Below are 12,552 nucleotides of genomic sequence, written 5' to 3'. Positions count from 1 at the left end.
CACAATAACAAAACAAGCTCTGTTACATGTTCCTAGAACTTTAATGCTTTATGGGCCATACCCAGCCCAGGGAAAGAGTAGCACTAACAGGTATAGGGTATGTTGTGTGACACCAGGATTCAAAAGCTGCATTTGTTTATCTCATACTCATCCATAAAATCACGGAGATCAGCACAAGCTTTTCGGCGAGTGGTGGCTTTGCATGTGTTACCATCTGGAATCTCCTCTATCCAAGTTTGTGAATCGAGGAAATACTGCATCCTATGTAACAATTACAATAACAAAGGAGGTGTTAGTTAATGTTGAAAGACAGCTTTGCCTAAAGTATGTGAAGAGTATAAACCCTGGGGGGTCTGATTCATCTTTGGGCTAACAACTGTAATGTCAATGGTGTTGCACCAGCTGTGAATCTGGCCCTAGGCCAGATGAACATTGCCTGGTTTCAGGTTTTGCAGCAAACATGAAACCTGATCTGGGCTCACCAATAGGTTTGCTTAAATTTGAACAAGTTTTGGATTAGGGCAGTCCCAGGATGATTTATGGTTTGGGGTTTAAACCAAGGTAAATGTGGTGGACTGGGCTAAATTTCATCCTGAGTTTGGGAGTTCAAAATTTTGTGAAGGGAAATGAAAAAAATCATACAAACCAGAATTGTTGAAACTCCCCAGTTCAGCAAGAGGACTTGCTACAGTGGTGCAAGGGGGTACACAGAGGAGTAACAGGATAAAATTGGAGTAAAGATATATAGCCAGAATCTCAAGAGACATACAGTGAGAGCTGTTAGGTGGTAGCCAACCAGAAAGAGGGTGAAAGCCATAGTGCTATGCCTTCAGCTATTTAAAACAGGACTGGAGAAAGCACCATAGGGAATAGCCTCTAACATGATGAGAAATGCTTTGGGGCCCTATCCGAGGCCTACTGAAAACAATGGAAGCCTGTCCATTGACTTCAATTAGCTTTGGATCAGGCTACAAGTTGTCCTGGAACTGGGCCCACAGATTTTACTCAGTCCTTCCTGAAGCAAACTCATGCAATGGAAGCAGCCTTGATTTTGAGAGTTGTTCTGTCCCCATATACTCAGCACAGGCAGGTAATTATGCATGCAAACATGCAGCTGTGCATGCAGAATAGGTAACTGGGCCTGCTTGTTACCTGCTTGGGTCAAGCAGCTGCATGTTACAGTGCAATGACCATTTTATCTGTGCCATTGCATATTTTGCAGATGGATGAGGGCAGCATAATCAGTGCCTGAATAAGGGCCTCAAAATTTGGCTCAATCCTTTAAAAAAAGAGCATTCTAATAAAAAAAAGTACTCAGTTTCAGACTTCCCTGGAAGATAATAGATCTTGGCACATCTGACTCACAGGTCGCTTCACAGTTCAGTATCTATTGATAGACCTTGCAACATCAGTCACTATTGCTTATAAAGGAGGCACTTTACTTACTTGTTGTTGCAGTCAACGGTTTGCCCATCTCTCCCCATCAGAAGGTATTGTTTGCCGGCCTCCACCTTTAATTCGCAAGATGAACGCTTTAAAAACTGTCGGAGATCACCTATCTGGATGGTTTCGTCACCAGCTATTGTGGAAACAAAGCAAGCGCCATAAACCGCTTCTGTCTGATACTAGTAAAGAGAAAAAGTCTGTAGTGTTCACAGTAAGAACTATGTTTTTTTGACAGTAAAATAAACATTTAGGGACAAAGTGTCCAGTATCTTGCACTCCATGGAGTCATGTACACCATTGCCAAGCAAGTGTACATCATTTCCATTCACTTTTAGTAGCTTTTTAAAGCCACTCGACACTGGTGTAAATGACACACAGGCTGTAGGGCACTGGAGGGTCTAGCCCAGCAGTTCCCAAATTGTGGGTCAGCACCCCAACTGCGATCACACCATCAGCAGCTGGGAGTGCTGCTATCCCTATTGTGCATAGGCCACCATTTTGTGCCATGTAGTGTGACCTCCCATGTACAGCATCCTCTATGCAGCATGATCTCACACATAAGGTACGTGTGAAGTCACTCTGTGTGGAGGATGCCATCTGCTCTTTGAAATGGTGTCCTCTAGGCAGTCTAGTGTTCTGGACAGAAAGACTTCATTAAAATGAGGTGATGCCAGCAAAAAGCTTGGGAACCCCAGGTCTACCTCTTATCACATACTCTTCAAATCTGAAACAGATTTTTTTGTCCTAGCATTTTATTAACCACCTCTTAAAGCACTGAACACTATCAGGGTTGATTGCTACTAATAAATATTTGACAGTGCTCACTTTATCCTCAGGCACATAGGATATCTGTCACCATTGCATTCCACTTGTCACCACTGCACATACATGGTGAGGGATTTTATGTGGAAATCTAATAATGAAATGCAATAAACTGTTACTGACTCCTCAACCCTGAGCACTTATCCACTCGCACCTCCCAAAACAATTAAGAAATAAAGCTTAAGTTTCCAACACTAATATTGGCTTTGTCTGCCGAGCGTTTGCTAAATTACTTAGTCTCAGTTGCAGTAGACTCCATTAGAATACTTAAATGTATCAATTTCTACAGCTCTCTGTTCTACTGGCAAACCAAGAAATCTAGGATCCCATAGATCAGATGCAGTGCTTTGTTCCAAAACCTAGTTTCCCAATGGAGCTAGCTGAAAAATTTCAGCTGGAATTTCTCTTAAGGTGCGTTTACACTGGAGCTGATCAGAGTGACCAGATGTTAAGGGGAAAATATCTGGACCGCCATGGGGTGGGGGTGAGGGGGCTTTTTTTTTTTTTTTTTACACTAACTCGTCCAGGAGTTCAGAGGCAATTCGGTGGAGAGCCTTTCAGTCGCGGACGGTCTTTGGCGGTATTTCAGTGCGAGATAATAAACCTTGCAGCCAGAGACAGAAGCACCCGCCACCAAAATACTGCCGAAGACCATCTGCGACTGAAGGACTCTCCACCGAACTGCTGCCGAAGACCAGGAAACAAAATATTGGGACAAATGGCATCCCGACTATACTCTGGTAGGGACGCCGGACAAACTCCTCAAAATCAGGACAGTCCCTATTTTATCGGGATGTCTGGTCACCCTAGAGCTGATAGATGTGAACTCCAGCTCACAGACACATGCTAGCTCTAACCAAGCTGGTGCAATAAAAATGCAAAGTGTAGCTGCAGTGGTGTGAACACCCCAAGTACAACCCCATCTGAGACCATACATACGTGCTCAGGGCAGCGAGCCCTTCTCACCACTCATGCTGCCACAGCTACCAGTCACTATTTAGCACATTACCTCACTTATTGCTAGCGCTAGTATGTCTGCTGAAGCTGGAATTACAACTTCCAGCTCTAATGTAGACATACTCTTAGTATAAGACAAGATAGATGCACACAGCTGGACAATGAAGTCAAAGGAAATGAAACAATATTGGTCAGCATGATAGGCAGTGGTCTTTGCACAGTTATTCTCATTATCAAGTTTATTGCAGGCATCACAGCAAAGAGGAATTTTAAGGAGAATGAGATAGCTTTGCAGATGTTCACTGGAAGCTTCTCTCAAGAATGAGGGGAAACACTGGCAAAAAGCGCAAAGGTGCTTGTTTGAAAGTGTAACCAGTGAATGATGGAGGCTGGCATCATGGGCCACTCGGAAATGGTTTTGCTTTACTAACTACTGCATTCACTACCAGGCAAAGTAAAGGCTATAATCACACCTTGACGGGGAACATCTTGCTTCCTGAAGTACCACAAAGTGATTTCAAATAATCAGTTCATTTGCACACACCCCAGAGAGATAGTTCATGACTGCTATGCCTATTTTACAGATGGGCAAACTGAGGTGCATAGAAGATGAATAATTTACTCAACAACACAAGGAAAGTCAAAGACAAATGCTGGGAATGGAGTCCAGGATACCAGATCTTTGTTCTAACTACTAGACAATGCTTCCTGCCATGCAGGAGCTTCTCACAGACAGAAGAACTGTACTAGACTGTAAATCTTTCCTTTCCAGATAAAAGAAGCAACCATCTTCTTCATAAAAAGGGCAAAGCAAATAGTTCTATACATTACTGGGAGCAAATAAGTCATGGGAACATGTCAATATTTAGACGAAGTTCTTTGTGCAGGGACTATGCTTCCTTTTAGGTGCTCAGATATGCTGATGGGGGCCATAGAATCATAGAAATGTAGAACTGGAAGGGACTTAGATGGGTTATTTAGTCCAGTCGCCTACAAATACCTAGATCTGTGAGGCCACTCAGGGAATGTCTACACAGCAAAGAAAATCCCACAGCTGGCCCGTGCCAGGTGACTTGAGCTGCAGGGCTGTTTCATTGCTGTGTGGACTTCCAGGCTCAGGCTGGACCCAAGACTCTAGAGCCCTGTGGGATGGAAGGGTCCTAGAGCTTGGACTTCAGCCCCAGGTTGAAGCCTACCCAGCAATGAAACAGCCCTACAGCTTAGTGTGGCTAGATGCCCGGTTTTCAACTGGAAAGTCCAGTCAAAAAGGGGACCTGACAGTTTCCAGACAGATCTACTGACCAGACACCCAAAGTCCAGTTACTGTGGGTGAGGGAGACGGGGAGATGTCAGGTCATCACCACCACCAACCCCTACTCAGCCGGGGCCACCTCCTACCTGCGTTGGGTGGCTGCAGCTTCCAGGCCCAGTTCTGCAGGTGAGTCCTTCCCGACCCAGGCAGAAGGGAGCGGGGAGCAAGAGGGAAAAAGCAGTGAATGATGAGGGGAGAGGGAAAGAGGCAGGGCAAGTGTGGGGCCTCAGGAGAAGAGGCAGGGCAGGGGAGTTTCCAGCACTGGTGATGGAGAGCCCGGTTTTTAAATATTACAATATTGGCAACCCTACCGCAGCCCGAGTCCTGTGACCTGAATCAGCTGGCATGAGCCAGTCACAGGTTTTTCTTTGCTGTATAGACATACCCTCAGGTCATCCTTACAGCTGACATATTATTTCAAAATTCTGCTCCTTTTGGACATTGCTGTGGAATCCTCTGGAATAAGGAACTCCCCAGCAGGCACAGATCAGGCAGGGATAGTTCCCATGCCTCCCTCACCACAACCGGAGAGCAGCGGGGATGGTGAGTGGCTGCAGTGCGCTGTGCTCTACTATCCTCAGGTGATGTGCGGTCCCTAGAGGAGGAGAGGTGTTACCTGACACCAGTTAGAATAGTCCCCTGTAACCTGCATGAGGGCTGGGCCTGAGAACTCTGGAAGTGGGTCTCAGTTTCTTCTCTTTTATTCCCCTTCTCCTGGCCACGTTTCTGGAGGAAAGTTGTCCTCCTTTGTTGGGTGCTCCCTTAGGCTCTGGTACTGCTCTTACTGGGGGTCCTACAGCCCAGCTGAGAAGCAGGCAATGGAAAACCCAGAGCTATTCTCTCCTCCCAGCCCTCTGCTGCTGGTGAATGGGAGAAAGGATGGTAGCTTCACAGAGCACAGCCGGCTTACATCCAAGGAAAGCAGTGGGAAGCAGCTGCGGGGAGAAATTGGTGGGCCTGGTTCAAACCCTCCCGTTTAAAACTCTCAGGGTCGGGTCAGGGACCCATTTTCCATTCATAAACAACCACAAATTTTCTTCTTAACACAGTTACCTTTAAGGGCCACAATTTAGAGCAGAGAGCCACTACTCAGACCTAGGTCAATAACAAACATTAATAAGGATACTAAAAGTCTATTGTTGCTTTGATAAACAGCTTTTAAAACCTATCTGAACCTTTATTTAAATTGTATAAAGATGAAGAGATTTAGGAAGAAAAGCCTTTAAAAAACAAAGACACTGGTTTTATGGCTCATTACAATCCACTAACTCACCTTTGTCCTATGACTGCAGAGGTGTTCACTGGCCACTTTATTTTGAAGCGTTTCTTGCAACATGTGTTAACTCTCTGTGCTTAACAATCTGTTTCACCTTGTATTTAGCTGTGACTTCAGTGTAAACCCTACCTATGCCAATGGAAGGGATTCTTGTTGGCATAGGTAATCTAGATCCCTAAGAGGTGGTAGCTAGGTCGACGGAAGAAATCGTATGTCTACCTAGTGCCATCTACACAGGGACCTAGGTCAGCTTAACTACCTCACTCAGTGGTGTGGCTTTTCCACACCCCTGACTGACATAGTTAAACCAATCAAATTTTCTAGTATAGACCAAGCCTGAGTACCTTTCCCAGATCTGAAGAAGAGCTCTGTGAAGCTCAAATGTTTGTCTCTTTCGCCAACAGGAATTGGTCCAGTAAAATATATGATCTCATCCACCTTGTCTCTTTGAAAAACCAAAGCAGTCATTTATTAAAAATGATTTAAGCTCATATTCGTTCTTCAAAACACGCAAACCAATATGGTTGTCATCGGTTATCCCTCGATATGAGGATGTCATCTGCCAGGGGGAAAAGTCATTGATGAGACTTGAGATGGTTGAGGAGTCCAATCCATGCTCTACAGGTTCTCCCACATATGTGACTGGTATCTGCCTGGAGAGAGCACAGCTGCTGGCCAGGATGCTATACATGCTCCTTCCTTCTCAGCTTTTTGAGCTAGGTGATTCTCTTTAAAACGGGCTGAGGACTGATGTATGATGTGGCACTAGCGCAGTCTATTGCTAGCCAGCTCAACCCAGATCATGGGGTCAATGCCTCTCTTCTTAAGATACTTTCAAGGTGTCTTTGTAATGTTTCCTCAGTGCCCTGCAAGTCCTCATGCCATGATTAAGTTGAGAAAAGAGGACTTGCTTCAGAATACTAGTATCAGTCATCCATACACAATGACCAGCCCAGCGAAGTTGACGTTTCACAATCTTCACCTCAACATTGGTGATGTTAGCTACAGAGAGAATGCTGGCATTGGTGTTTCAGTGCTTAGTGTAGCAGGCAGAATCAGAAAATCTACATCTCCAGTGCTGCTGACCTGCCCTACAATGATGCATCCTAATATGCTTGTGGTTTTCAACTTGTGGTTTGTGGACCCATGGGGACCTGCAGACTGTGTCTACGATTTCCAAAGGGGTCTGCACCTCCATTCAAAATTTTGTAGGGGTCCGTAAATGAAAGAAGGTTGAAAATCACTATGATATGTTATTCTCTCAGAAACTATTGCATAAGACATTCATTTCCCAGACATAACAGGGATCACAAGAAGAACATAAGAATGGCCATACTGGGTCAGACCAAAGGTCCATCTAGCCCAGTATCCTGTCTTCCGACAGCGGCCAATGCCAGATGCCCCCAGAGGGAATGAACAGAACAGGTAATGATCAAGTGATCCATCCCCTGTTGCTCATTCCCAACTTCTGGCAAACAGACTAATCTCTGTGTGAAAATGGGTCAGATGATCTTATTCTAGTTCTGGGCCAGAAAGTCATGGATTTCAATATTACGTCAGGACTTGGGCTTGAGTTCATTGCTGGGGTTAAGAACCTACCTCTAGGGGGAGAGAGAAGGTGCCCAGATACAAGAGTGACTAGAATGACAGAACACAAAAATGCTAACACAGCAGTGCATTACTGGTAGTGGTGCTGCACTGTTTTACTACTTGGGTAGGACATATAAGTAAGGTCACTTCTACCTGCTTCTAGCAACATTTCAGATGGAATTTAGAGGTCTCATGACATGTTTTGAAAAGAGCAGATAGCGCCACTGTGCTGGCCAAATTCCCCTTCTGAATACAATGCAAAATAGCAGGCATAACTATGGCACATATACAAATCTTAACAACAATTAAAAGCCATCCCAAACTGTTTACAAGATATTGCTGTGCTCATAGTGACTCCTGGTTTCTTACACAGTCTCTGCACTATAAAGTATTATGGGATATCTGGAGTGTGAAAAGTTCTGGATATAGAATATCAGGGTTGGAAGGGACCTTGGGAGGTCATCTAGTTTAACCCCCTGCTCAAAGCAGGACCAATCCCCAGACAGATTTTTGCCCCAGATCCCTAAATGGCCCCCTCAAGGATTTAACTCACTACCCTGGGTTTAGCAGGTCAATATTCTAACCACTGAACTATCCTATACAAAATCTAATCCTAAAGTTGAATATTTCAAAGCTAATAGGATTTCAGTGTGTCGTAAAACAATATTAACCCTTGAAGCCCAACTCTAAGAAAATTTTATTTATTCACTAGTTTAAACTTACATCAATTTTACATACACTATTTCAAATCCAAAGAAAAAAGCCGTTCAGTAATATATGCTGTCCTACATGGGCATTACTCCCTTGAGTAATACAGCAAGTGCTGCAGATTTGTTGTGTAGTACAAGACTTGTAAGGCATGTATGCCACATAGGGGACCCAATTTCCCTTACAGCTAGGAATGCAAAGGAAAACAAAGATGGATTGGGCTTGCTTACTTGAGCAACTATGTCATTTTGCCTCAGGCCCATTGTAGTTAAATTGCCATCAGTTTTTTAAATTCTTATGGCTTGTAGGTAACTGTATGACTCATGCTGTAGTCTGATAAGTGTTCAAATCCATGGGGGGACTGTAACTATCTGAGAAATCACCATAATAGGCTGGGAGAATAAGAGCAAAGAGAACCTTGCAGTCTATGGACTTTCTGGCTAAGACCCTGCAGATTTCCTAGAATTAACACTGTTCCTAGCATCCTCACCCTTCATATAGACAATGCCAAGGACTGCATTACTCTACCTGCTGCACTTGGAAACCACTGGGTTCACATAAGCTCTCTCTGGACCCACACACCCAGGACCTGATCATCTGCTAAAAACTGGACCACTGGGCACATAACAAAAGTTCTGCTCATCCAGGTGTGGCTACTGCTCATTCAGGCAAAGATGAGTGCCTTCATTCCATCCCATCAGGGGAATGAACCATCAAGGCAGGACTGACCATGGAAGTTTTTGGAACTTTTATGTTTTTCAGTTTGCTCTGGGAAGGCAAACCTCCCAGCTACAAGACCAAGAGGTTGACAAGCTACTACAACTAACTGATGTCCACAAGGGCTGAACTTCCCCTAGGATATTATCCACCCTCTCCCCCCACAACTACTGTGAAGACTGTCCTGGTTTATTGATGAAGTAGGTAAATGGAAGTGTGTAGGCAGGGGACTGGAATGGTGGTGCACAAAACCTGCTTTGAACCCACCCACCATTAGCACAAAGTCTTCTGCAGGACTGCTCCACTGCAGCAATGGAAGCAAAGACAATCTTCTTCTCTTCTGTCATCACAGATACAAAATCCAAGCTTGAAGAGCTACTCTGTCTAGTTCACCAGCTAACTGGACTTCATAATCCATCCATTGGCTCTGAGCAGCAAATACTGTGGAGAGTTCTCATACTATCACATGAGAATGATCAACTGAATCTGAGAGAAGCTTTTAAAAGACAGGAAACCTTAACCTGGACCAGATAGGTCTAACCATTCTCTAACCCAATACAATTCAACTCTATCACACTAAACGAGGGTCTAGAAACTTTGAGAAATATTTGAGCCACTATCTGTAAAACAAAACCACCTTCTTCTTGGATGGTAAAATCCAGTAAGTAACAAATCCTGTCCACCAAGAAAAGAAAAGACCAGTGTCTTCCCTTGAAAGAGACAAACTGGTATGCAAGACATGTGTGTGAAAATATCTAATCATAAAACTCTCCACTGGACTTCTCTCCCTGAAAGGGAATATGTACTGCTCCTAGGGGGCAGCATTTTATTCCTTCAGTCTTCTGGAAAGATTCGCTGGTTCATCTGAACCAAAGCTTTTGGAGGCTCTAAAATGTTTAGATCTATTTTCACCATGTTTGTCTCCCACTGGGATTGGAGCTGACAATGTGCTGAAACAGCATAAGAAAGGCAGGCCTCTGGGTATTCCAAGCTGGGACAGGAGTGGAAGTCCAGTCCTGCTTTCATAAGATTCCCAGCTTTACTTTACAGACTCAGAGAGGTTTGGATGGCCTGTATAACTATTCTGATTTGGGGTGATTACTCTAAACTGAATTCCAACTTGAAACCTGTTCCTGTTCACCCATTGTTAGTATGGTTGTACCTAATTACTAGCAAATGTCTATCTCAATCCTGCCTTTAAAACAAACAGATTTTTCATTAGCTCTCTAGTACAACGGCCTGGGCATTTCTGTTAAAAGATAGAAAATGGAACTATTGAATGAGTATTATTGTTCTTAGAATGCCACCAGTTTGGTAGAAAAAATTACTTCCCTAGCAGAAGGCCAGATTTTGCCGTAAATGAATACAAAGTTTATACTTACCGACTTTTAAGATTCTTTGGATTTTGGTCTCATAGTAATCAAAAGCATTCTTCTGGGTCATCCCCAGGATCTCTACATTATATGCTGCAACAGGATAGTATTTGTATGAGGACGGATGCAAATATTAAATAGAGTACAGAAAAGAAAATCAAATACACTTTAAGTGGTTTCCAGCACAGAGGCAGGTGTGCTACCAAGTGGTACATGAGAGAGCTGGAAATCTGAAAGACAGCTGGTAAAGTATGTACTTGTCAAGGCAGACACCAATTAGGAGTTTGTGGGGTTGAACCCCCTTTTCCAAATGTGACATTATCCTCCCACTGGGAGATAGACCAGACTATATTAGTAGGTTTCCTGGACTGCTGCACTGGGAAAGGTCTGTCTTTGTCCTACCACTGCATTCATGTGCACACCACTAAAGCTGCTGAGCCACATTCTTCCTCCAGTATCTCTTGCACCCTGCATACCCTAGAGAGGAGCCAGTCAGCCAAACACATGAAGAGGTATTTAGCTGGCTCAGCAGGTTTGGGAAGGAAGGAAATGCTAGAAGGAGTCACCTACTGTTTGCTATCCCCTTTCCAACCAGAAGAGAAGGATAGTTTGGTGGCTGAGGCATTAGCTTAGGCTATGGGAGATCAAGGTTCAATTCCCTACTCATGGACATTTTGGGTGGCCTTGGGCAAGTCATGCAGCCTCTTTGTCCCTATCTGCACAGCACTTCCCTACCTTGCTGGGGTGTTTTGAGGAAAATACGTTATAGAATGTGAAGCTATTTGAGATCTACTGATGAAAATTGCTATATAAGAAATGGGCCTTATTATTATTACCTAACACCAGGGACTATAAGGTCAGAAGTTCCAATGCCACTGGTCTTCTCTGAACCAGAGTAACATACTGGTATGCATTCTTTCTTAAGCCCCAACCCCCACTCAGCCAGACTTCTCATCATCCACTCACTGCCCTTCTCCCCAGCCCAGATTCCTTGGAAACCTCTCCTTTTCTCTCCCCTGTCCAGAATGACTGCCCTAATACCCACTCATCTCCCCATCCCAGACAGACTCCAAGCAGTCACTCTGCTCAGTTTAGGGGAGGTTCATTATAGAGAGAATTTACCACTATAGATATAAGGGTCAAAATGAACTGAATGAATTCTCCCCTGACAGCTAACTGGGAAGGGGAGAGACTTCTAGAGCAAACTGTTTTTACATGAATACACCTACTCAGCTTAGATACCCAGCAGATAGAGCTGTATTGTTCAAAACGATCAACTTTGGCTGGTGTTGGGTTACAAATCACTTTAGTACTGAATGCAGGGGTAGTGAAACACTGTTACCAAAGTTGTAATTATTGTAGGAATACAGGGAAACAGGGCTGTGCGTAACCTGCCTCAAATGAGGGGGTCACCCTCAGCTGAAAACACCTCATTAAGCCAGGGGCTCGAATGCCAGAGCCCTGTAAAAGTAGAGGGGTGGGAATATGCTTCCTAGTCTGGAGATGTGGCCCCTCCTCCAAGGGTCCTTCCTGGAGTTGTTTAACCTGTTACCCCAATTGTTCAAAAAAAGAACTAAATAGGCTACATTAAGAGCCTCTTTGTTATTTTAAATGCTCAGTCAGAGCTGAAATCACTTGAGATGGGGTAGTGTTTCTGAACAGCCTACAAAGAGCTGACAATTGTTAAGAGACTGATGTGCAGCGATCACAGCAGAGAGGCAGATGGTAGCAGAAGATGACTGACAATTGGCTGGCAAATGAGTGGCTGGTGAGCTAGAGAGGCGCAGCCAGCAGGGTGGGTGGCAGAGAGGTGCAGCGAACAGGTCGCCAGCAGAAGCAGTTGTTGGGAGCAACTGGCGAGTGGCTCACAGGGTGGCTGGCAAAAAGGTGTGGCCAGAAGGGCAGCTGGCCGCAGGGTGTCTGGCAGAGATGGGCAGCGTGTGAGTCCCTGAGTAGCGGAGTGAGTAAGGTGCCTTTACTTCCCTCCTCCACCCAGGGTGGGAGGTGAACTCTGCAGATGCACCTCTGAACTCTGGGTCTGCACTGACCAAGAAAAGGAACTGTGAGTGGGGTGCAAAGACAGATTAGGTAAGTGAAAGAGACTTTTGGGTTGCTGGACTTAAGAACCTGAGGGGAAAAGGACACTACCCAACTTACTTGGGATCAGTCTTTTGCTCAGGGTTTAGGTTTATAAACCCTGTTTGAGGTGTTTTCTCAAATTAACACTGAGTCACTTCCCTCCTTTTATTAAACATTTCTTTTATACATTCAGCCTCTATGCTTCCAAGTGGGGAAGTATTGCCTCTCAGAGGCACCATGGGTGGTGTGTAATTTTCCCAGGATTCTGGGTG

General features: G+C 44.5%; 1 protein-coding gene across 1 annotated transcript in view; it reads right to left on the bottom strand.

The window, feature by feature from the left end:
- Window positions 1-25: 25 nt before the first annotated feature.
- Window positions 26-12,552, bottom strand: part of LOC115652173 (complement C4-like) — a 93,716-nt gene continuing 81,189 nt past the window's right edge. Inside the window, 3 exon segments of the mRNA XM_030563872.1 lie at window positions 26-261; window positions 1,447-1,579; window positions 10,211-10,294. Coding sequence (XP_030419732.1) covers window positions 120-261; window positions 1,447-1,579; window positions 10,211-10,294 — 359 coding nt within the window. The 3' untranslated portion in view covers window positions 26-119.

This window comes from Gopherus evgoodei, chromosome 1 (assembly GCF_007399415.2).
Source record: "Gopherus evgoodei ecotype Sinaloan lineage chromosome 1, rGopEvg1_v1.p, whole genome shotgun sequence".
In the NCBI taxonomy this organism is placed as follows: Eukaryota; Metazoa; Chordata; order Testudines; family Testudinidae; genus Gopherus; species Gopherus evgoodei.
This window is presented reverse-complemented; position numbering and strand designations above follow the sequence as displayed.